Here is a 25,582-nt window from a genome sequence, read left to right as displayed (position 1 = left end):
CTAGAGCGCTTTCCAATCCTATCTGGATATGAAGGGAAGATATGAAGGCCGGAGGTTTGAATCCAGGGAAAGTGAGGATGAGCTCCCTCCGTCAGCTCCAGCTCCCAATGCGGGGACACGAGAGAAGCCTCTCACAAGGATGGTAACACATCAAAAACATCTGGGGGTCCCCTGGACAACGTCCATGCAGACGGCCAATTCTCTCACACCAGAAGTGACTTGCAGTTTGTCAAGTCACCCCTGGCAGGAAAAAAAAATATATAAAGGGAACATCTTCACTGACCATTTAATGCAGGTTGAAACCAGTATTGAAGAAAGTGGTTTCTTGGTACAAATCATTCCATATGAAATCTTGGAACCCATTTGATGACACAAACCGCAGAACACTGATGTGCATTAAGATTTTCTTTTGCAGAATTTTGGGGGCGTTTGTTGTCTGGCTGCCACAGTATCAAGCTGCTTTAATTGCTCAACAGAGATGGGGCCTCAGTTCTGTTTTCTTACTTATTTAATTTATATGCCACCTTTCTCCCCAAGGTGGCATCCAAAAACAATCCCTACTGAGCTCTCCGGGCAAAGATATCACAGGGAGGGATCTGGAGCCCCTCTTACAGAAACACTGTGGGATGTGGGCAGCTCCAGCCTCCCTGGCATCTTGCCTTGTACCAAAAGACCCTATCGATGCCAAGTCTGGATGGAGTCTAAGATGTACAAAAAGGCACATGATGAGATCAACTGGGAGGAAGAAGCCATGCATTTAGACTATATAATGCCAGGTCGGAGCTATTGGGCACAATGGCAAGCGGGATGATCACACAGAGCATAGGGATCATAGAGGGCACTTCAATGGCTAAAAAGGGAGAACTAGAAAGTGTTTTCTACATGATGAAAGGCCCAGGAAAAGGGAGACCAAGCCAACAGGGAAGATGAACGTTAAAGGCTGAAGTAAAAGTGGAAGAAGGACCCAAAAGAGTTTGGCTGGCATGACTATCAGCATAGGGATCAGTTCACGGAGGTTGCTCTCCCTATTGTGTATTATCATCAGCCTATATGAACAGGATGTTCACATCCATAGGGTGTTCTCTGTTACTACAAGGAAATGGTTGGGAGAAGCCTCGACATCAGTGTGTAAGGTCTAGACCAGCAGTGCCCAACCTTTGGTGCTCCAGGTCTTTGGGACTCCAGCCCTGGCCAGCTTGTCCAATGCTCAGGAATTCTGGGAGCCAATGTCCCAAACACCTGGAGCACCAAAGATTGGACATCAGTGGTCTAAGACTGAAAGATGCTTTGGATGGTACCGATGATGTTTACACACCAGATAGGGGCCTAAAAGATGGGGTGAAGCAGGTAATTGCTTCATGTTCTGAACAGAGAATTGGTCTCATAGTGCCATTCACACAGCTCTCAATTGAATGATTCCAACTCCACCCACCTTGCTGTCTGGTGGAGTAGCCCTAGCTGTCTCCCTCGCTGTCTCCCTCATCTTCCAGCTTGTCCAAGATTTCTTCTAGGACAGCCGAGCGTTTCTTCTTCTTGGGCGCAGAATCTGTGGGGGTTCAAGCAAGGAATGGGAGAGAGAAGGGAAAAGAGTCAGCTTTAGCATCATATACTTATCCTCTGACCATGCCTCCCTTTGATAAGCCCCCAGCAAAAGCAAATACAACACAGATGAGCATTGCACAACCAAGCTTTCCCCAAAATGTCCCCCCCAAAGATCAGTCATCCTTCCTCCCTGCAGCTGAGGAATCAAACAACAGTGTCTAGGATGGGAGCCTAAAAGCTTAGTAGGTCCATGTAGACCAGGATTTGGATGGACAGTATATCTCCAGGGTCTTCTCCTGATGGTCTTTCCCATTATCTGTTACGTGAGCTTTTAAACAGGAGAAACCGAATACATTCTGGCTTTAATCCAATGGTGTATGCCCCATGTTATGGATGTGGAAGGGCCATCTTCCTACCCAGCTCTTGAGGTTGGATAAATTCCATTCCTAGGATGCCAAGGAATGGAATACCGATTATGGTCCTCCATGAGATGACAGTGAATGGGATGCTAATGATGGTCTTCCATGAGATGCCAGGGAATGGGATGCCAATGATGGTCTTCCATGAAATGCCAGTGAATGGGATGCCAATGATGGTCTTCCATGAGATGCCAGAGAATGGGATGCCGATGATGGTCTTCCATGAGATGCCAGAGAATGGGATGCCGATGATGGTCTTCCATGAGATGCCAGGGAATGGTATGCCAATGATGGTCTTCCATGAGATGCCAGGGAATGGGATGCCAATGATGGTCCTCCATGAGATGCCAGGGAATGGGATGCCGATGATGGTCTTCCATGAGATGCCAGGGAATGGGATGCTAATGATGCTCTTCCATGAGATGCCAGTGAATGGGATGCTAATGATGGTCTTCCATGAGATGCCAAGGAATGGGATGCCGATGATGGGCCTCCATGAGATGCCAGGGAATAGGATGCCAATGATGGTCTTCCATGAAATGCCAAGGAATGGGGTGCTGACAATGGGCCTCCATGAGAACAAAGAGGACCATCATTGACATCCCATTCCTTGGGATCCCAGCAATTCATCCAACCCCAATAGCTTTGTAGGAAGGTTGGATCACAGAACAGTTGAAGGCAGAATGGAAATAGCTTTGCATGTGATTTAAAGCTCCATGTTTTATTATATCTACTTCAACACTTCTTTCCAAAGTTCACAGAAGTCGTGGTTGACTTATGGGGCCCCCTTGGGATCATTTCTTCTCCCCTGAACTTTTTTGGAAAATGCGGAAGGGAAAAAAAGAACCATAAAATAAAAACCAAACCCACCAAACAACCTCCTCGCCGTCTGTACTTCTCTCTCATTACCGAAAGCAGCTCTCCATGTGGAGAACAGCTGTTCAAAGCCCGATCGCAGCCATCAAAACGCCCGTCTCAAACAAACAAATAAATGTACTTGCAGGACTCCGGGAAAAGGGTGTAAAATAAACACGCAGCACAAGCTGCCGAATTTTCTTTTAGCATTACAGCTGCTTCCCAAGATAAACAGCAAGTAAATGTCACAAAACATCAATACAGGAGAAATTAACCTGACAAAAGCGGCGCTCGCTCCCCCAACCCCGCTGTCGTCGCCGTCTTCCTCCTCTTCCAAACAATTCTGCATTTCTGGAGTCCCCCCCATCTAATGATTTTATTTTTCAATTAATTCCTTGACAAAATGCCAGGACCGGTTGTACTCCTGCTCCTGTACTTTTATGACTGTCGAGGGAGGCCGGGGCGGGGGGGGGGGGGGGGGGGACTCCTGGAAAAGTGACAGGAGCAGTGCCCCCTCCTTTGAGTTGGCTTTGTCCAAAAGTCAAGGAACAGGAGCCAACAGCAAGAGGGAAAAGATACCTATACGAGACTGACACTTGATTCAAGACTATGCAAAGACCCCATCGGATCTTGGAAGGCAAGCAGGATTAGCCCTGGTTAATGTTTGGCTGGGGGACCACTGATACCAGCTGCTGTGGGCTCTATTTTAGAGGAAGGCAAAGCCACCTCTCCTAAGGATCCCTGGCCTAAGAAAACCCGATGAAAATTCATGGAGGTCTATGGAGACTTAAAGGAACACAAACACACACAGTTAGAGAGATGAATAGAAAGGCCATACATATATTAAAGGGCCCAGATCCTGTTTTGGAAGCTATGCAGGCCTAGCCCAAGTTGGTACTTTGATGGGAGGGAGCCAAGGAATTTCACATGTTGCAAGTGATATTTCAGAGGAAGGATCTTGCCCAAACCACCTCTGAGGATTCCTTGCCAAAGAAACTCCTTTGAAATTCACGGGGTTACCATAGGTTGACAGGTGCCTTGAAGGCACTCAAGAACAATGGTTTCAAACTATAAGAAAGGAGATTCCATCTGAACATTAGGAAGAACTTCCTGACTGTAAGAGCTGTTCAGCAGTGGAACTCTCTGCCCCGGAGTGTGGTGGAGGCTCCTTCTTTAGAAGCTTTTAAACAGAGGCTGGATGGCTTTAGAAGCTTTTAAACAGAGGCTGGATGTCAGGGGTGCTTTGAATGCAATATACCTGCTTCTAGGCAGGGGGTTGGACTGGATGGCCCATGAGGTCTCTTCCAACTCTATGCTTCTATCCATGTTCCTCAAATGTCCAGAGCATGGGGGAAAGTGCCTTTTTGGACTGTCATTCCCAGAATCCCCCAGCCACAGTGGATTTTGGGAGTAGCAGTCTCATAAAATAAAAAAAGGAACCTTCCTCAAGTTGAGAAGGGCAGCCAATGAATACTGGCTGCTGTAGACTGTCTTTCCCAAGAAGACTCTCCCAATGTTCCCCAGTAGGTTTCTCTAGCACAGCCTTTCTCAACCTGGGGGTTGGGACCCCTGGGGGGAATCGTGAGGGAATGTCAGAGGGGTGGCCAAAGACCATCAGAAAACACAGTCTTTTCGGTTGGTCATGGGGATTCTGTGTGGGAAGTTTGACCCAATTATCGTTGGTGGGTTTCAGAATGCTCTTTGATTGTAGGTGAACTATAAATCCCAGACACTACACCTCCCAAATGTAAAGATCTATTTTCCCCAGTGTTCACATTTGGACATATTGAGTATCAATGCCAAGTTTGGTCCAGATCCATCATTGTTTGAGTCCACAGTGCTCTCTGAATGTAGGTGAACTACAACTTCAAAACTCAAGGTTTGCCCACCAAACCCTTCTAGTATTTTCTGTGGGTCATGGGAGTTCTGTGTGTCAAGTTTGGTTCAATTCCATCTTTGATTGTAGGTAAACTATAAATCCCAGCAATTACAACTCCCAAATGACAAAATCAACCCCCACCCTACCTCACCAGTATTCAAATTTGGGTGTATTGGTTATTTGTTCCAAATTTGGTCCCCTGAATGAAAATACATTCTGCATATCTGATATTTACATTATGATTCATAGCAGTAGCATCACTACAGTTTTGAAGTGGCAACGAAAATGATTTTATGGTTGGGGGTCACCACAACATGAGGAAGGGGAATATAATGGGGTCGCGCCATTAGAAAGCTTGAGAACCACGGCTCTAGCAGGATTCAAATTCCTGTCTCCAGAGTCAGAATTCAGGACCCAAACCACTACCAACAATAAGTGGACCTTTTGTTCCGTTCATTCTACCGTGCATTGATGTGGCACCAAACTCTTCGTTTGGAGATGCTTTAAGGACACCATTATAAAAACCGGAGCAGAAATATGGATTCACATCTGCGCCACTGTCTTGAGCCAAAGCTGTGCGGGAAGCAGGAGGTAAAGGACCCATGCCCTCCACTGGCTCAAAATTAAGCACTTCTGGCCGAATTTGCTCACATCTTTTCAGCAGAGGCGCAGGAAATGGAGGCTCACCACAGCCCCCCGCGACCTCCCAAGCTTCCCCCCCTCGGCCCGAGATGTGCTCGCCTTCCCCTATCCCGGCTGCAGCCTGGGCTGAAAATTTCCCTTCTGTCAGTTTAATTCTTTGATCGATGGGGAAGAGCAGGAAATGCGGCCTCGCGCAGCTGGCCTCCCAAGTTACCCCTGGCAGGAGATCGCTGGCCCTGCTGGTGACGGCTGAGTGAAATGTTTGCGGAGCGCACCGAACACAAGTCAATAGTAATTTAGCGGGATTGGGAGCAAGTACCTCCACCGCACGAATTGCAGCTCCCGAGAGGGGAGGAGTGTGCACGGGATTATTACTGGCTCGCTCGGAAATGTTTCCAAAACAACCCTCCAAGGCGGGTGGAGGGAAGCGAGGGGAGGGAGGCGAGATGCTGGAGAGCCCACGGCACAATAAAACGTCACGCAAGAGGCAAAGCGATGCAGAAACTATGAGCTTGAGGAAAGAGCTGCTCAGCTCAGGGGCAACACAAGAATTCACAGCACAAGCTTTGAAACTGGCCTTGTTGGGGAGGTCTTGATGCTTCTCTCCATTGTTTTTATTCCAGGAAAATGGGGAGATCAAGAGGCCACCCAGTCCATTGACAATGCTGTTGTAGACACATACCGTACATACTTGTGTATGTCTATCTCCTGTACAAGTCTATCTCATATTTATTTATTTAGAATATTTATACATGTCCTTCTCGACCTCCGAGGAGGGACTCTGAACAGCTGCCAGCAGGCAACAATTCAATGCCAGTACAATGTAAACACATAATAAAAACAACCACACACATAATAAAATAGTTATAAATATACATGTAAAACTGTTCACTATGTTAAAAATATCATCCAACTCAGTCCAAATTGCAGTAAAATAAAATCTTGTCACTACCAGTATAATCAGTCTATTCTGTGAATGCCTGATCCCAAAACAAGGATTTCAGTTTCTTCTGGAGGGTCAGGAGGGAGGGGGCAGATCTAATCTCACTAGGGAGAGAGTTCCACAGCCAAGGGGCCACCATGGAGAAGGCCCCGTCTCTCATCCCCTCCAAACGTGACTGAGATGGTGGTGGGACCAAGAGCAGGGCCTCCCTGGAAGATCTTAAGTTCCTTGATGGTTCGTAGAGGGAGATAAGTTCAGACAGATAAACTGGGGCAGAACTGTTTAGGACTTTATAGGTTAAAACCAGTACTTTGAATTGTGCTCGGAAGCTAATAGGCAGCCTGTGGAGCTGGTGAGACAAGGAAGTAGTGTGCTCCCTGCACCCTGCTCCTGTAAACAATCTGGCTGCCGAGCGTTGGGCTAGCAGGAGCTTCCAGGCAGTCTTTAGAGGCAACCCCACATAAAATGCGTTGGTAGTCTATACGGGATGTATAGCGTGGACCACCGTGGCCAAGTACTATATGGGTCTTTCTCATGTATAAGCCAAGGGCAGGTTTGGGGCTCAAGTTATGGATTTTGTTATGATTCTGCAATACAAAAACAACAGCATCCAAGCATAAGAAGGCCAGAAACAGGGAAGGCTTGGACCACGGCTCTCATTATCCCTCACAGCCATTCCAAGCCTGGGCTATTTTATGCCAAGTTTCCAAATTGTGGTTTTCTGGATGCACCTGGTGCAGGGCTGTAGAGAAAAACTGCATGATCACAGCCTTCTTTGCTCCTGTATCGAACGCAAACTCGACGCTGGCGGGGCAGGTTCTGCTCCTTGAGCTGGTCAAGTCCTCAAGTCCTTTGGGGACGACGGCAAGTTGCCAGCCGTAGAGGTCGGTGCCGTCCACATTGTGGCAAGGTGAACAGATAAGTGCGCTGACCCTTGACTCATGACAAAAGGAGCGAGGGGCAGGAAGGCATAGCTTGAGCAGTGTGGTCAAATTTAAAACCCATTTCCAACTACCCGAGAGAAGTACAAACAAAGATTTTCAGAGCAGATACCTCCAGCACTATTGTGCGCCGACCAATGGATTCCCAGGCGCCACAGCCAGGAAACCGGGCTGAAAGCCTCTGCCGGCTGTGGGCCTGCTGTTTCCAAATGCCTTCTGGATGAATAGTACACAGCTAGTGGATCACTCTGGCCTACACCAGGCTTTTCTGTCTGTTGCTTTCCTCCAGGAACAACAAAAAAGGGTCTCTGGAAGAATGTGTGATGGAAGAGGGGGTTGGCCCCCCCAAAATCAAATAAGAATGCACGCTGTATGGTGTAATGTGTGTCTAAAAGGAAAGGAATGGAGAAAAGGCTGCATGCACTCAAGGTTTGGCAAACATACTTTCTAACAAAGAGCCTTCCCTCCAGTTTTGAGGTTTCCCTGCAGAGAGGTACCGATTTTGGAACGGTATTTAGCACATCGTAGGTTGCAGGTTTTCTTTTCGACTGTTGCCCCTTTGGCTCGCATACATCCATGCTTCTCTTGAGGCAGCCCAAGGTATTTCACTGCCTGAAGCAGATCCCAAACAGTGCCTCGCGCCTTTAAAAAGGTCTTGAGCACTATCAGTTCCCACCTTGATCTCTTAGGGATGGGGAAGAAAATCTCTATTTGTCATTTCTGGTTAAGAAATGGGGTTTCTGTATGGTTGGGAAGATTTATAGAGCAGTGAGACTGATGTTTTCTCCCTGTATGGGAGAATACCATCTTTTGGTATGGATTCTTCCCTGGACAGATACAACGTGCCCGTTAGGAAGGGTTCTATTGCAAAACAGGCAATATTTGTGCCACAAAGAGGAGACCTCACATCAGCTCTTTTTTGCTAAGCAAGGCGGGGGACATGGGAGACCCACCGATCAATGTTTTATTCCCACCGGCTGGCGAGGGACAAAAACCTTACACTAATATTTGCCAACCGGTGCCGTTTGCTGCTGTCGATGCTTGTCGATAGTTGCAGGAAACAGCAGTTTCGGGCCAGAAATGTCAATGCGGTGGCCCCGATCCACCCCTCCTTGAAAAGGCACTTCTCTTCCCTTTCACGGGGATTGCCACAAACCTCTTACAAGAAGCAGGTCAGCGGCTTGCCTTGCGTTAAGAATGCAGATACACAGATCTCAGGAGTCTCTTGAAAGAAAGGGGAAAGGGAAGCCAGGAGAGTAGGACCCCATCAGGTGTATATGAATCTGCCCTGGCTCTGTACCTGATTCTCTCCATGGTTCCTTACAAGATGGCAATGGCATGACACCGCCGAGGCTAAGACGTGAAAATCGCTGACTGACCATGGGACAGTCGCTTTCAGCCTCACCTACCTTTCAGGATTATCATTAAGAGAACTTGGAAGGGAAGGGGAGCTCTCTTCCCTGCCCTGGATTCACTGGTAGAAAGGTGGAATAATATGAATAATTAATTGAGAGAAAATATATATATAAATAACACTGCCTCAGGCCAACCTGAAAGTTCAATATGGAAATGAGATCAGAACGCCGATTATGAGATTCAAAGCCAAATGTACACGTTTGTTGGGCACAAGATATCCTCATGCGAGAGCACCCCATCACCGAGGTTTGAGAACTAGTTGGGAAATGTTCCTGTTCAGAGGAAATGGGGGTAATGGGGCTTAATAAAAACCATCAGCCAACCTCAATGCCACCCTATTTTATTAAAATGATGCCCCACTTCTTTTTCGAGCATTGTCTTAAGGAGCAATGATCTAAGGGCAATTGTCCATCTAGCCCAGTCTGAGGAATGTGTGGTCCACCAGGTCTTACTGGATCCCAGTTATCATCAGCCCCTACTAGTCTAAAGGATGATGGGAGTCATCTTTCATCAGCATCCTTGGACACACAACTCTAATCTAGCCCACAATCATCTACTTTGCAAGGTCTCAGATAGATGGTTTCCTCCATTACCTCCTCCTTTTACAGGATGATGCCAGGGATTAAACCGGGGACCTTTCATGTAGAATTCGCAGACTCTAGCATGCACTTCATTTCCTCTATGCCAGTATTTCATAGAATGCTAGAGTTGGAAGGGACCTCCAAGGGCCATCTAGTCCAACCCCAACCAAAGCACTCCCGACAGATGGCCATCCAGCCTCTGCTTCAAAGCATCCTGTTTGAACCTCCTCTTCCAAAATTTGGTACATGGGGGCCTTCTCAGCCAAGGCAACCACAAGGACCATGGACTTCACAACACAACACATCAACAGCTTGGCTCCCCTGAGTCCTACCCAAATGCGCAGTTGTTGGCATGCGCTACAGTACCGTGAAAATGTTCAGCTGTTTTCCGCCGCAAGGCCTCCACCGTCTCCTCTGTGTCGGCCCATTCCAAGACCAGCCTCCGTCCGTACAAATGGGTGCTGTGGCAGAGGGCATTGAATGCTTGCTAGAGGAAGACAAACACAAAGATCACTGTCAGGCTAGTTGTTCAACACTGATCGTCCCACCACCCATGTCTCCCATTTCCAAAGGAGATTTCCAGTCAAGGCTCCCATGAATCAAATTTCACAGGAAAGCAGATCTTGGAAAGAATGTACGAATATAATCATAGAATCATAGAGTTTGAAGAGACCTCATGGGCCATCCAGTCCAACCCCCTGACAAGAAGCAGGAAAATCGCATTCAAAGCACCCCTGACAGATGGCCATCTAGCCTCTGTTTAAAAGTCTCCAAAGAAGGAGCCTCCACCACACCCTGGGGCAGAGAGTTCCACTGCTGAACAGCTCTCACAGTCAGGAAGTTCTTCCTAATGTTCAGATGGAATCTCCTTTCTTGTAGTTTGAAGCCATTGTTCCACGTCCTAGTCTCCAGGGAAGCAGAAAGGAAGCTTGCTCCCTCCTCCCTGTGGGTTCCTCTCACACATTTATACATGTCTATCATGTCTCCTCTCAGCCTTCTCTTCTTCAAGCTAAACATGCCCAGCTCTTTAAGCCATGAAATGATCGGGAGACACCAACATTACTCTCTACAATAGCGACAAATGCCAATCGTTTATTTGGTTCAACTCAGGCCTTCAAAACATGGTTTTGGGGAAAGATTTTGGGCATTTTCTGGAATTTTTACAAGTGCTTTCTAAACATGTTTACAAAGCAACACATTGGTGACACACTACTACCAATTAACAACACTAATGACTTTTGAGGGAATAATGAACACATTACACCCATGTCTCAGTTAACAAAGCCACAGGATACGTTTTGGGAAAGATGTCAACAGCTCTCAGGAAGGTTCAAAATACTTTTGATTATATACGCAAGGCTCGCCTGACTGTATTGTTTTGTTTCTCAAAGGCATATTGTTAGGTTAAAAAAATATTTGCCAAATCATGTGAAACGGCACTGTTCCTTCTGGTGGCAACCTATTTTTCCATTTGGAAGATGCAGGAGTCCTTGGACCAACCACAACCTTTCCCCTTGAGTCCTCTCTTCTTTGCTTCTGCATTCCCTCATTCAAAACTATTCAATTCCAATACAGTCCAAAAAACCCAGGAATGCCTGGTGCATGTCTTCGATCGAGGACAGAGAAACCATAGCTCCCCCCGCCTCATTATTGCCAATCAATGATCAGTGACGAGGATCTATTTCATCTGGGACCTGGACTGTGGTGCCCAAACTGGGAAAGTGTTGCCTGGAATTCAGTCTGGGGGGAATCCGCTTATGTCTGAGTCAATATTAGCTCGATTGAACTGCATTTCTTTAAAGGGGAAAGGAGCTGAATTGGGAAGATTTGAATCGGCACCTAGCCTGTTGCCTAAGTCCCAAGACCCATCCCAGATTGGAATTCTGCTCTTGGATAGAGGAGTCTTCATATTCATTTTAGAGAAACGGAAGCAGCAACAAGGATCAAATCTATCCCGTCGGTCCTCATTTTTAATCCCTCCTTATAGAAATGCAGAGGAGACACGTACTCCCATTGCCTTCTTCGGTCTAATCCACTCTGAGCCCCAAAGACCCTTCTCTTTCTCTTTATTTTGCTGGGGGAAAAGAGGAGGAAGCTTTCCTATTCGGTTACATTTGGCTTCTCTAAAGCTTGAGATTCCTTATGCTCTTGCGACGCCGTCGACGTCAGTTGTTTTTATTTGCCAGCGCCCCGCTTGGGCTGTCGCCTGTGTTTTTCAAATGCCCATTTTCACACTGAATGTTACCCAATTAGCAGAGCAACTTGTCGACTTAAACAAACACTACGGCGGGGTGTTTGCATTTTTTGGGGGGGGGGGGGGAGGCAAAGGCGGAGAGGAGGAGCTGGTGGCAGGGAGCTGCACTGGCTGTTTGCGTTGGCAGAAGCAGCCCTCCCAGGCAACTGTGGCTCTAATTGTAGGCTCTCCTTTGATAATTGGCACTTTTTAATTTCGCACTTCCCAGCGCTGGATTCGAGGGAGCGGGGGGGGGGGGGGGGAGAGAACGGCATGGGCCCGTCTCTATGTGTAAGAACTCAAACAGCTGGGGCAATACTGGATTCTTGAGAGCAGGTTACAAAACCTACATGGAGGCAAAACAAATGAAATGCACAGATATAGGATGGGGGACACCTGGCTTGAAAGCAGTCCGTGTGAAAGGGATCTAGGTGTCTTCATGGACCACAAGTTGGACATGAGCCAACAGTGTGAGGCGGTAGCAAAAAAGGCCAATATGATTCTAGGCTGCATAAATAGGAGTATAGTGCTGAGATCAAGAGAAGTCATGCTCCCCCTCTATTCTGCTTTGGTCAGACTTCACCTGGAAAAATAACTCTGTGTCCAGTTCTGGCACCACAATTGAAGAATGATATGGACAAGCTGGAAGGCATTCAGAGAAGGGCATCCAAAATGATAAACGGTCTGGAAGCCATAAGGATAATCTTACAGAGCTGGGGATGTTTAGTTTGGAGAAAAGAAGGCTGAGAGAAGACATAAGAGCCAAATTCCTATATTTGAAAGGATGTCATATTAAGCAGGGCACCAGCTTGTTTTCTGCTGCTCCAGAGCGTAGGACACAACGGAGCCATGGATTCAAATGGCAGGAAACGAGATTCCATTTAAGATTAGGAAGAACTTCCTGATGCTCAGAGCGGATTGGCAATGGAATATGTTGCTTTGGAATCCACTTCTCGGGGATTTTTTCAGCAGAGGCTGGATGGCTATCTGTCGTTGGTGCTTTGATTGTGCCTTTCTGCATGGCAGAATGGGGTTGGATTGGATGGTTTTTATGGCCTCTTCCAACTCTAAGCTACTATGATTCTGGGGATATAAAGGCAATAGGAACATACACAGAGAAGGGGGGGGCTCTATGTACCGGAAACATACACCCAGCAGGCCAACAATATCTGTCTTGGACTTGAATTCCAAACACTCCATGAGTCTCTCCAGCATGACAGCGCATGCTGTTCCCCAGATGTAGGGAGGAGGGAGGCAACCGTCTGGGCTCCAGCAAGGTGGACCCCATAGATCAAGGAACCCGGGCTAGCGGGTTCACCTCCCAGGGGTCCCATGGCTCACCAGATCTAAACGCTCTTAATTTGGGGGACAGGGACCACGCTGCCTCTTCGTTCCCCGTTGCCCCATTAAACGCTCAGCCCAAAGAGCCCTGAGGCGAGGCCATTAGAGGGACACAAAAGGCCGACAACATTAGGCGGTTGATGGATTTCCCATCATTCCTCGAAAACAAAGGGGCGTCCCAGCGCCTGCTGAGCACAAGTTCTGCGGTGCCATATGAGCTCTTGAAAGAGGGATGAGCATCGTTCCAGAATGGGTGATTCTGGGATTTCAGGAGCAGCTGAGTTCTTCATGCCTTCCAATGCCAGGGATTGCTCAGGGGACCATAGCATAAGGACAAGGGGAAGGAAAAATATTAAGAAAGTCCCCCTGCGCACAGAGGGATGGTTGAGTGCTCAAAATTTGGCACAAGGACCATTAAGCAGGGTTGGAGAGGAAGACAGTAGGGAGCTTCACTCATATAGTGCTGGACTATGGTTTGGAAACACATTGCCTTTACCCATTTAAATAACTGGGCTTAAAGAGAGACAGACAGTGTGGATGAGGACTTTTCTCTTGGCTGACTAAGTTGAAAGGAAATCACGCAATCCCAATCCAAGAAGTAAAAGCAAAACAAAAAGTGGGGTGGAAGTGGAATGGAGGTTCCCAGTTGGGATGGAAAAATGCTCCCCCCCCCAAAAGGAAAAAGCCAGAAGAGCAGTGCCCCCTAATGGCCACAGCAAGAAATGCAGCCATTCCTTGGATCCAGAGCAAAAACTAAGACCGCAAATGTCTAAAGCAGACTGAACAAGGAAAGTGAGCAGCTTGACTTCAGAGCAACTCAGGCTCATGAAGTTGTGGTTTTACAAGGTCTTTGGTCTACTCTGCCAAAGAGTGCTGGTGCCTCACCAAATTGCAGCTCCTAGCTTTACATAGCACTGAGCCATGTCAGTTCAAGTACAGTCAAACTGCTTTCAATCTACAGTTCACCGAATCATCGGAAAGCACAGGGACACTATCTCACCCAACCATGTAGGATTTGGAATAGGTTACAAGGAGCTTCTTACCTTGGCGTCCTGTTTCGTCAGGAAGTCCACAAAACCGAACCCTCGATGCGTTCCGGTGCCAACCATTTTCTTGGGGAGGCGGACTGTCTTCAGTTCTCCAAAAGTACTGAGGACAGAGAAGACGGAGGGGAGAGAAAAATATGACAGTCTATGACAGGGTTCCTCAAACTTTTTAAACAGAGGGCCAGGTCACAGCGCTCAAACTTTTGGAGGGCCGGATTATAATTTGAAAAAAAAAATGAACGAATTCCCATGCACACTGCACATATCTTATTTGTAGTGCAAAAAACACTTTAAAACAATACAATAATTAAAATGAAGAGCAATTTTAACATATATAAACTTATTAGTATTTCAATGGGAAGTGTGGGCCTGCTTTTGGCTGATGAGATATGATTGTTGTGGTTGTTGTTGTCGTTGTGCGCTTTCAAGTTTTTTCAGACTTAGATTGACCCTGAGCGAGGCCCAGGTAAATGACCTTGGAGGGCCGTATCCACCCCCGGATGATTGTTGTGGTTGTTGTTGTTGTTGTGCGCTTTCAAGTTTTTTCAGACTTAGGTTGACCCTGAGCGAGGCCCAGGTAAATGACCTTGGAGGGCCGTATCCACCCCCGGGCCTTAGTTTGAGGTCTATGATGGTCTATGATGTACTACCTCTAATAATGGAGGTAAGACGTAGCACTTGTGCCAGGTAGATGCACTACACATTGATTGTATCCCTCTTTTATAGATATACAAATTGGGATCTATCATGACCTACAGTTGATTCAATGGTTTTAATTATGTCTCCAAAGGAAGCCTTTGCTTCACCTGTTTTGAACTTTGTGCCAGAGAGAAACACTTCCCTACCTTTCTCCATATCAAGTGTAATTATCTACAGCTATCACATTTCTCCTTTCTCTGCCTAAACAAAAGAGCCTCAACTCTGTTCCAAGCCCTGGATTGGTTGGCTTGTCTTGTTTGGGTGGGAGTACCATGGTCTTCCCTATTCAGGAATGCATCTACACTGCAGAAATAATGCAGTTCGGTGCCACTTGAACTGCCATGACTCCAGGCTATGGAAGGATGGGAGCTGTAGTCTGGTGAGGCACCAATTGTCTTTGGCAGAGAAGGCTCAAGAAAACCCCGTGAAATGACAACTCCGACAATTCCATAGACTTGAGCCATAGCACTTAAAGTGGTGTCAAACTGCATTCATTCTACAGTTTGGATGCCACCTTGTTCTGACTTTGGAAGCTCAGCGAGGCCATGGGTTAATCTGCGGATGGGAGATTATCAGGGGCTGCCAGCAAGCAATCTAGCCTGAAATCTTCAGAGAGAGTCGACAGATTGGATTAGATCAACCACCGGTTGGACTCAATATCAGGCCACTTCCTAAGTTCCTGCCTCGAGTTTGCAGACAACGCTTGTTTACTTAGATTCGAGAAAGCGGGAGGAACACAGCAGGGAGCTGATTTGTGCACAAGCTCCAGTGAGGGAGAGAGGAAACGGCCTCATACCGAGGAGTCAAGACAACAAACCCATCCTCCCTCATGTCATCATCTTGGGCTGCAACAGATTCTTTCTTAATTTGGTGATTTTGGGGGGGTGCTGTCACCTTGGTTAATGACTGAGAGTCAGAAAGCCTTGACAATTTCCTCAGTCTCTGGGAAGGCTTCTTTCAAACTCTAACCTCAGAGTCAGGGAAAGGCTCAAAAGACAACTATGAGTCATAGGTATCTTCATGGGGCGTTCTGTGCCCATTTGATGCCTGTGTGTCCTTTTATCCTGGAAGGAAGTGACTAGTGGGGTGCCAGAGTGGGCCCAGTGCTAGTCAACATCTTTATCAATGACTTGGACGATCGAATAGAAGGCATGCTGATTAAATCTGCAGATGACACCAAATTGGGAGGGAGAGCTAACAAAGGACAGGATTAGGATCCAAAATGACCTTAATAGATTGGAGAGCTGGACCAAAAGTAACCAAATGAATTTCAATAGGGAGAAATAGAATGCACTACACTTAGGCACTTGCAATGAAGTGCAGATATAGGATGGGTAACACATGGCTTGAAAGGCGTCAATGGGAAAGGGATCTAGGAGTCTTTGTAGACCACAAGCTGCACATGAGTCAAGAGTGTGATGCGGCAGTTCAAAAACCCAATGCGATTCTAGGCTGCATCAATAGGACTCCAGTGTTGAGATCAAGGGATGTCATAGTCACACTCTCTTCTGCTTTGAGCAGACCTCACCTGGAATAAGAAACCTGTGTCCAGTTCAAGAAGAATATAGATAATTGGGAAGGTGTTCAGAGAAAGGCAACCAAAATGATCCAAGGTCTGGAAACTATGAATCCAAATGAGGAATCACTTACTACTTCATCACACTACAGAATGAATCCAGTTAAAATCCGGTTTCTGCCTCATGCAGAATTCTGGGGCTTGTAGTTTAGTGAGGCCGTTAAAGGCTCCTCCCTAAACTACAAACATCAGAATTCTGCAGGAGGCAGAAACCGGATTTTAACTGGATTCATTCTGTAGTGTGACGAGGCCCTACTCTACTCTACTCTACTCTACTTTGGCAGGAAAAACGAAATGCAAAGATACAGAATGGGGGATGCCTGGCTCGAGAGCAGTACTTGTGAAAAAGATCTTGGAGTCCTCGTGGACAAGTTAAACATGAGCCAACAATGTGATGTGGCAGCAAAAAAAGCCAATGGGATTTTGGCCTGCATCAATAGGAGCATAGTGTCTAGATCTAGGGAAGTAATGCTACCCCTCTATTCTGCTTTGGTTAGACCACACCTGGAATATTGTGTCCAATTCTGGGCACCACAATTCAAGAGAGATATTGACAAGCTGGAATGTGTCCAGAGGAGAGCGACTAAAATGATAAAAGGTCTGGAGAACAAGCCCTATGAGGAGCAGCTTAAGGAGCTGGGCATGTTTAGCCTGAAGAAGAGAAGGCTGAGAGGGGATATGATAGCCATGTATAAACATGTGAGAGGAAGCCACAGGGAGTAGGGAGCAAGCTTGTTTTCTGCTTCCCTAGAGACTAGAACGCGGAACAATGGCTTCAAACTACAAGAGAGGAGATTTCATCTGAACACGAGGAAGAACTTCCTGACTGTGAGAGCCGTTCAGCAGTGGAACTCTCTGCCCCGGAGTGTGGTGGAGGCTCCTTCTTTGGAAGCTTTTAAACAGAGGCTGGATGGCCATCTGTCAGGGGTGATTTGAATGCAATATTCCTGCTTCTTGGCAGGGGGTTGGACTGAATGGCCCATGAGGTCTCTTCCAACTCTTTGATTCTATGATTCTATGATTAGGAAGCCAGATATGTTCAATTTGAAGAAAAGAAGGCTGAGAGAAGGAGACCTGAGAGCCATGTTTAAATATTTGAAAAGTCAACCCATTGAGGATGAAGCTGGCTTGTTTTCTGCTGCCCTGAAGACTAGGACACAATGTAGCAATGGGTTCAAATTGCAAGAAAAGAGATTCCACCTGAACATTAGGAAAAACTTCCTCATTATTAGAGCCGTTTAGCAGTGGATTCTCCTTCTCTAGAGGTTTTCAAGCAGGGGCTGGAAGGCCATCTGTCAGGAGTGCTTTGATTGTGTCTTCTTACATGGCAGAATGACCCTTGGGGTCTCTTCCCTTCTAGGCATCTATGAGGTGTGTGTCTCTGAAATGTCCCATCAGGAATCCTTCTTTGGCTCTCCCCCATGGCAAAACGCCTTCTAAAAGTCTGCCGCCTTTGCTGGCTCAGGGTCTGTTTATTGCTACTTCTTGTATAAATGGGAGGCGATGAATATGTAACGCGGGTCCCCGGTCGGCCGGGTGTGTGGTTTGATCTGACAATCTTCCTGGCACGTGGCAGCGATGGGGCCCGGCGACGCCAATGGGCCAGAGTGGGGCCCGCGCCTGGGAATAAACACGGTAAAGTGCCGTAAACGCTCTCGTGAAATGATAGAAGCTAAATCCAGGGAGTTAACCTGCTGCACCGCCGGCATGACCAGGCATCCATCTCCTGAATTTCCTCGGGCCTGCGCTGTGCGTAAGTGGAGCATTATGAAGCCTCAAAATGAATCTGCACGTCTCCTGCCTCGGAGCGCGCAACGTCTCCCCCCGCTCTCCTCCTCTGTCTCGCTCTTTCCTTTCAAACAAAAACACACAACAAGCTCAAACAAGGGAGCCGAAAGCAGCGGGAAGGCGGCATGTAATTTCAAAGTTGTCGGGAGGAAAAGGGGTAAAAACAAAAGCCCAAGGGGTTTTCTCGCTAGCAACTGTCGCGTTGGAGTGAAGGTTTAAGTCCAGTTGTGTAATATCAGAACGGGGGCTGAAATACCCTGAAGGCACCAGATCCTGTCTCATTTTGGAAGCCAAGTAGGCTCAGTCCTGGTTTGTCCTTGGGTGGGAGACCACTAAAAGAAACCACAGATGATCATTCAAAGGAAGGATCTGCAAAACCACCCCTGAAGTTTCCTCATCTAAGAAAACCCTATGAAATTTATGGGGTTGCCATAAACTGATAGGAGACCTGAAGACCCATTATATAGTCCTCTGGTGTTTGGAACTTCAGCTCCCAGAATTTCCAACAGCTGGCCAGCTGGCTAGGGCTTGTGGGAGTTGAAGTCCTAAACATACAGAGGACCAAAGGTTGAGAACTATTGGTTTAGCATTGTTCTGTAAAATCTAGTGCGGACCTCCAAGTTTTTTACTGGGATGTCTGCCATACCAGTTATTTGATATGCTAAGAATGAATGGCAGAAGTGACTTTTCAAAACTCTACTTTGTTTCTGTCATGCAATTTGGGCCTTGCTGCGAGCAAGCAGGTGCCTTTAAGTTGCTAATAAACCTATGGATCATGGGAATTGCAGTTTTACATGATGTCTTCACCCTCTCTGACAAAGAGTACTGATGCCAACGACAACTCCTCTGGGTTGTTGTAGGTTTTTTCGGACTATATGGCCATGTTCTAGAGGCATTCTCTCCTGATGTTTCACCTGCATCTATGGAAGGCATCCTCAGAGGTAGTGAGGTCTGTTGGAACTAGGAAAATGGGTTGCTATACCTGTGGAATGACCAGGGTAGGACAAAGAACTCTTGTCTGTTGGAGCTAGGTGTGAATGTTTCAATTTTCCTACTTCCAACAGACCTCACAACCTCTGAGGATGCTTGCATAGATGCAGGCGAAACCTCAGGAGAGAATGCCTCTAGAACATGGCCATAAAGCCCGAAAAAACCTACAACAACCCAGTGATTCCAGCCATGAAAGCCTTCAACAATACAGACAATTCCTCTGATTCCATAGCATGGAGCCAGACCAGTTCAAGTGGGGCCCAACTGTGTTACATCTACAGCAGCATTTCTCAACCTGGGGGTCAGGGCTTCTTGGGGGGGGGGGGGCGAGAGGGGAGTCAAAGGGGTCATGAAAGACCATCAGAAAATACAGTATTTTCTGTTGGTCATGGGGGTTTTGTGTGGGAAGTTTGGCCCAATTCTATCATTGGTGGGGTACAGAATACTCTTTGATTGTCGGTGAACTATAAATCCCAGCAACTACAACTCCCAAATGTCAAGGTCTATTTTCCCAAACTCCACCAATGTTCACATTTGGGCATATTGAGGATTCGTGCCAAGTTTGATCCAGGTCCATCATTGTTCGAGTCCACAGTGCTCTCTGGATGTAGATGAGCTACAACTCCAGAACTCAAAGTCAATGCCCACTAAACCCTTCCAGTATTTTCTGTTGGTCATGGGAGTTCTGTGTGCCAAGTTTGGATCAATTCAATCCTTGGTGGAGTTCAGAATGCTCTTTGATTATAGGTGAACTATAAATCCCAGCAACTACAACTCCCAAATGACAAAAATCAATCCCAACCCCACCGGTATTCAAACTTGGGCGTATCGGGTATTTGTGCCAAATTTGGTCCAGTGAATGAAAATACATCCTGCATATCAGATATTTACATTATATTTCATAAGAGTAGCAAAATTACAGTTATGAAGAAGCAACGAAAATAATGTTATGGTTGGGGGTCACCATAACATGAGGAACTGTATTAAGGGGTCGTGGCATTAGGAAGGTTGAGAAACACTGCATAACTGCACCTTGGAGGCTCTCCTCTATAGATGAAAAGTTGGAAAATTCAAGACACATGGGGATTGTCAGTCTTCTCCTGATGTTCCCTGCCAGAGTCTAGCTTTGCAGATTTTGCTGGGAAGGCTGCTGTCGGCGAACGAGCCTTTGGATGCAACAGGCTCTGGTTTGCTCTTGGAAGTGATACAGTCCTGACCCAAACCTTGGTTAAAAAGGGGCTGCAGCTTGCAACATTGGAGGATCACAGAGTTGAAGCAGACTGTAAAGGCCATCTAGCCCAACCCCATCCTGCCAGGCAGGAACACCCAATCAAAGCACTCCTGACAGATGGCCACCCAGGCTTTGTTTAAAGCTTTCACGGCTGGAATCACTGGGTTGCTGTATGTTTTTTGGGCTGTATGGCCATATTACAGAAGCATTCTCTCCTGATGTTTCGCCTGCATCTATGGCAGGGATGCCTGCCATAGATGCAGGGGAAACGTCAGGAGAGAATGCTTCTGGAACATGGTCATACAGAACACAAATCTTACAACAACCCAGCCATCCAGAGGCAGTGTATTATGCTGCCAAACAGGTTTTATTGACAGAAAGTTCTTCCTAATGTTAAGGTGGAATCTCTTTTCCTATCAATTTGAATCTGTTGCTCCATTGTGTCCGAGAGCAGCAGAAAAGAAGCTTGCTCCCTCCTCAGTGTGACATCCTTTCAAATATTTAAACATGGCTCTCACGTTCCCTCTCAGCCTTCTTGTCTCCAAGCTAAACAGACCCAGCAACCTAAGCCATTCCCCATACAGATCCTTGACTTCCAGACCTTTACTCATTTGGGTCGCTCTTCTCTGGACACATTCCATCAGGTAAATCTCTTTCTTGGATTGTAGACTCAGTTCTATTTCCGGTGAGGTGTGACCAACGCAGACTAGAGTGGGACTATGGCTTCACTCAATCCAGGCGCTCAGTTGTATTGGTCTTTTGAGCTGTGGCATCACACTGTTGACTCCCGTTCAGCTTGTGGTCTGCTAAGACTCCTAGATCCTTTTCACATGGATGGTTTCCAAGCCAGAGGGATTTGCAGCTTCCGGGCCTTTGCCCCTTTCGACATCCCTTCTTTGGACACCTTCCTTAGATTGTAATGCCCAGAACTAGACAAAAGGTTATTCCAGGTGAACGGAACACTGTTTTTCCGGAGGGTCCCGGCAGAGAATTCCGAGAGGCGAGCAGCAAGCCGGGGAGAACAATGGGGGTAACCAAGGACTCCTTGACCAGGGAGGGAGCAAGAGTGGCATGTCCCCCCCCCCCCAGTCTCCCCCACTGTGTTGATAATTAGAATCCATAACATGGCCATTGACATCCCGAAGCTGTGAAAATGACAGGGAGGGAGGGAGGCTTTCATGCCCCCCTTAGCTGGAGCCCGAGCCAGCCACTCACACCTCTCTTTTCCAATTATGATGTTCACCTTTTGAAGAGGGGGAGGAGGCACCAATTACCCTCTCCAGCACAATAATGCGTCCTGTCGTCGCCGGCGAGGAATAATGCGTGTTTTGATCAACATGGGGGGAAAAAAGGGTTCTCACATTTCTAATTTGTTGCGCAGCCCGGGACGGAGGGGCGGATCTAAGAGGGTGGGGGTGTCTGCATCTGCATCATGTTTGGACGGCGGCCCCTCAAATAATGATAGCTTTCTCAAACGGCGGCGGCTACAGTGTGCGGCCAAAGTACCTATTTGTATGCAGATGGGAGCATGAAGAGTGTAATGGGGAAAAGGAAGCCCTTGAATAGAGAGAGACGGGGAGACACATCAACCGGTGCCCAACTGGACAGTAGGCGCTTGAGTGCATGCCTCCCATTAAACAAACCACAACCAGCTCGGAAATGGGCATTTGAGATTAAAGTATAAAAGAGAGCCAACAGGCTTTGGGGTTTGTTGTGGCTGATTTATTTGCAGCCATTAATAGCATTATGCAACATATATCATTGAAGGCATTGCCGCCTCAGACTACAGCCTAGCCCAGTATTGTTTAGTCTGAATCAGGAAAGTCACTGTGGACTACAACTCCCATTCTACACTCAGCTGTTTTGGATCACAGCTCTCAGAATCCCCAAGCTAGAATACCTGGGGGTTGTGATCCAAAGTGTTACTCAAGCTCGGAAAGGATCTCCAGATTCCAAATGGCCTTTTAGAGAAATTATTTGCAACTGACCTGTGGAATGACTTGCGGGAAGTGATTTGGCAGCGAAATGAGTCACCAGTATTTAAAGTACAATTAAAGACCTATTGCACCCTAGTAATTCTTTATGTATTTTCAATTTGCGTCATACTATTATTAATTTTTTGATCTTTGTTCTGTTTTTTTAATACACATTTTATGTCCCATTGTCATCTATGTATTATGATTATGTGGTCATCCCCCAATTATTATTATTATTATCAACAACAACAAGAATAATAATAATCAGCACACTGGGTGCAGTGCCTAAAGACCTTGGCCTGCACTTAAACACAATCTCTGCTGCCAAGATTACTATCTGCCAGCTGCAAAAGGCTATCTTACTGGGATCTGCACGCATTAATTGCCGATACATCACACAATCCTAGACACTTGGAAAGTGTCCGACGTGTGATCCAATACAACAGCCAGCAGAGTGTCTGCTGTGGACTCATCTTGTTGTGTTTCAAATAATAATAATAATAATAATAATAATAATAATAATAATAATAACAACAACAATAATAATATGAATGTGTGGCTAAGTAGCTGGTAATCTCATGTTGCCTATGGAATCCTGGGATTTGTAGTTTAGGGAGGGACCTTTGGAATCCTTAGCCAGTTTACCTCGCCAAACTACAAACTCCAGGATTCTATAGGATGGAACAGCATGGTCTTTTTTTACTGTAAGTAAAGTAGCATAAAGGACCATAATGAAAGCTTAGCAAAGGAAGATAGATGCTTTTGAACTGTGGTGCTGGAGGAAAATTCTGAGAGTGCCTTGGACCGTGAGAAGATCCAACCAGGAAAGAAAGCCCGACTGCTCACTGGAGGGAAGGATATTAGAGGCAAAGATGAACTACTTTGGCCACATAATGAGATGACAGGAAAGCTTGGAGAAGACAACGATGCTGGGGAAAACTGAAGGAAAAAGGAAGAGAGGTAGACCAAGGGTAAGATGGATGGATGTTATCCTTGAAGTAACTGGTTTGACCTTGAAGGAGGTTGGGGTAGCCACAGCTGGCAGAGAGCTCTGGCGTGGGCTGGTCCATGAGGCCACAGCAAGTCGGAAACGACTGAACAAATAAACAACAACAAAGTAGCAGTATGGATGAATCTAAACTATAGAATTCATGCAGTTTGAAACCACTTGAAACTGCTTTGACTCAATGTTATGGGAGTTGTAGTTTAGCCTTCTCTGTCCAAGGATGCTGGTGCCTCACCAAACAATAACTCCCAGGGCTCCATAGAACTGAGCCAGGGCATTCATTCTACAGTACAGAAGTATCCTAGCATTCTACTGCAAATCTGAATTTTTCATTTAACGTTATCCTGACAGGGTAACATAAAATGAAATAATGGGATCTGCAGTTTAGAGTGATAGGACAGGAGCAGGATTCAAAACGATTTTGACAGATTAGAGAGATGGGCCAAAGCTAACAAAATGAAGTTCAACAGTGACAAATGCAAGATACTCCACTTTGGCAGGAAAAACAAAATGCAAAGATACAGAATGGGGGACAATGCCTGGCTCGAGAGCAGTACGTGTGAAAAAGATCTTGGAGTCCTCGTGGACAACAAGTTAAACATGAGCCAACAATGTGATGTGGCGGCAAAAAAAGCTAATGGGATTTTGGCCTGCATCAATAGGAGCATAGTGTCTAGATCTAGGGAAGTAATGCTACCCCTCTATTCTGTTTTGGTTAGACCACACCTGGAATATTGTGTCCAATTCTGGGCACCACAATTCAAGAGAGATATTGACAAGCTGGAATGTGTCCAGAGGAGAGCGACTAAAATGATAAAGGGTCTGGAGAACAAGCCCTATGAGGAGCGGCTTAAGGAGCTGGGCATGTTTATCCTGAAGAAGAGAAGGCTGAGAGGGGATATGATAGCCATGTATAAATATGTGAAAGGAAGCCACAGGGAGGAGGGAGCAAGCTTGTTTTCTGCTTCCCTGGAGACTAGGACGCAGAACAATGGCTTCAAACTACAAGAAAGGAGATTCCATCTGAACATGAGGAAGAACTTCCTGACTATGAGAGCTGTTCAGCAGTGGAACTCTCTGCCCCAGAGTGTGGTGGAGGCTCCTTCTTTGGAGGCTTTTAAACAGAGGCTGGATGGCCATCTGTCAGGGGTGATTTGAATGCAATATTCCTGCTTCTTGGCAGGGGGTTGGACTGGATGGCCCATGAAGTCTCTTCCAACTCTTTGATTCTATGATTCTATATTTAGAATTTTCAGCCAGAGAAATAAGTGACAAATAAATAAAGAGCAGTGCCTCCACAAACTACAAAATCAAGGATTCCATACCACTGAGCAATAAAAGTAAACGTGTATCCATAACACTACAATAGTGTAGGGTGAATGGATTCCTGAGTAAGTCCCAAGAGCCAAAGGTTCCAAGTAAAAGACCTTCATTCCCCTTGATCTTCCTCATCTAGGTCTGTGTTCTCCAAAACAACCCTCTAAAAAGGGGGCAAAAAAATCCCTGCGGCTAATCCAAGACAACCGGATGGAGCCAGAAAAGTTTCCAGCCAGCTCTGGAGGATTTTTAAAAAGGCAATCCAGAAGTCACAGATGGCAAATGAGCTATTGGAACAGATTCGCTCGGCAATGCCACTTTACCCAATCGCTGTGACACATTGGCGCCCACCCCAGCAACGCGCTTGCAAAGGCACACTCCCCCAAAAGCCAGCCTTTCCTCCAGAAATCGCTTTTATTAACCAATTTGATTATTCGCACAAGCGTTTCCTTGCATCGTGACCAGGACGAACAAGCTGCTCAGTCTTCCGAGTGAAGGTAAAAAGCACAACCCACCTGATTCCTATGAAGGCTCCACGCCCAGCGCATGTTTCCCATGCGCACAATACAGGTTCACTTGACAAAATCCACAGCCCAGTGCTGTTCAACATCTTTATTTATGACTTCGACGACAGAACAGAGGGCAGGCTGACCACATTTGCAAAGGACACCAAATTGGGAGAGAAAGCCAATACCTGAGAGGACAGAATCCAGATCCTAAAGGACCGTAATGGATTAGAGAGCTGGTCCAAAACAAACAAAACGAATCTGAACAAGGAGAAATGTATAATACTTCACTTAGGCAATAAAAATGAAATGCACAGATATTAGATGGGTGACACCTGGCTTGAAGAGTCCAAGGAAAAGGGATCTAGGAGACTCAGTAGACCACAAGCACAACATGAGCAAAGAGTGTGAAGCAGCAGCTAAAAAGACCAATGCAATTCTAGTCTCCATCAACAGGAGTCTAGTGTCAAAATTGAGGGAAGTCATAGTCTCACTGGGTTGTTGTGGGTTTTTCCGGGCTATATGGCCATGTTCTGGAGGCAATTTTTCTCCTGACGTTTCACCTGCATCTACGGCAAGCATCCTTGGATCAACCCATGCATTCCGGCCATGAAAGCCTTTGACAATACATAGTCTCACTCTTTTCTGCTTTGGG

General features: G+C 46.5%; 1 protein-coding gene across 1 annotated transcript in view; it reads right to left on the bottom strand.

Annotated features, from left to right (window-relative positions):
• The window catches only part of RBM19 (RNA binding motif protein 19), a 75,487-nt gene that overhangs the window by 6,558 nt on the left and 43,347 nt on the right, over positions 1-25,582 (bottom strand). The window contains exons 22-24 of the mRNA XM_060785448.2: positions 13,836-13,941; positions 9,585-9,705; positions 1,433-1,546 (exon numbers count right to left, since the gene is read on the bottom strand). Coding sequence (XP_060641431.2) covers positions 1,455-1,546; positions 9,585-9,705; positions 13,836-13,941 — 319 coding nt within the window. The 3' untranslated portion in view covers positions 1,433-1,454. The remainder of the gene's footprint in view (positions 1-1,432; positions 1,547-9,584; positions 9,706-13,835; positions 13,942-25,582) is intronic.

The sequence above is a fragment of the Anolis sagrei genome, chromosome X (assembly GCF_037176765.1).
Source record: "Anolis sagrei isolate rAnoSag1 chromosome X, rAnoSag1.mat, whole genome shotgun sequence".
Classification (NCBI taxonomy): domain Eukaryota; kingdom Metazoa; phylum Chordata; class Lepidosauria; order Squamata; family Dactyloidae; genus Anolis; species Anolis sagrei.
The sequence above is the reverse complement of the archived record's forward strand: the minus strand, read 5'-3'. Positions and strand labels throughout refer to the sequence as shown.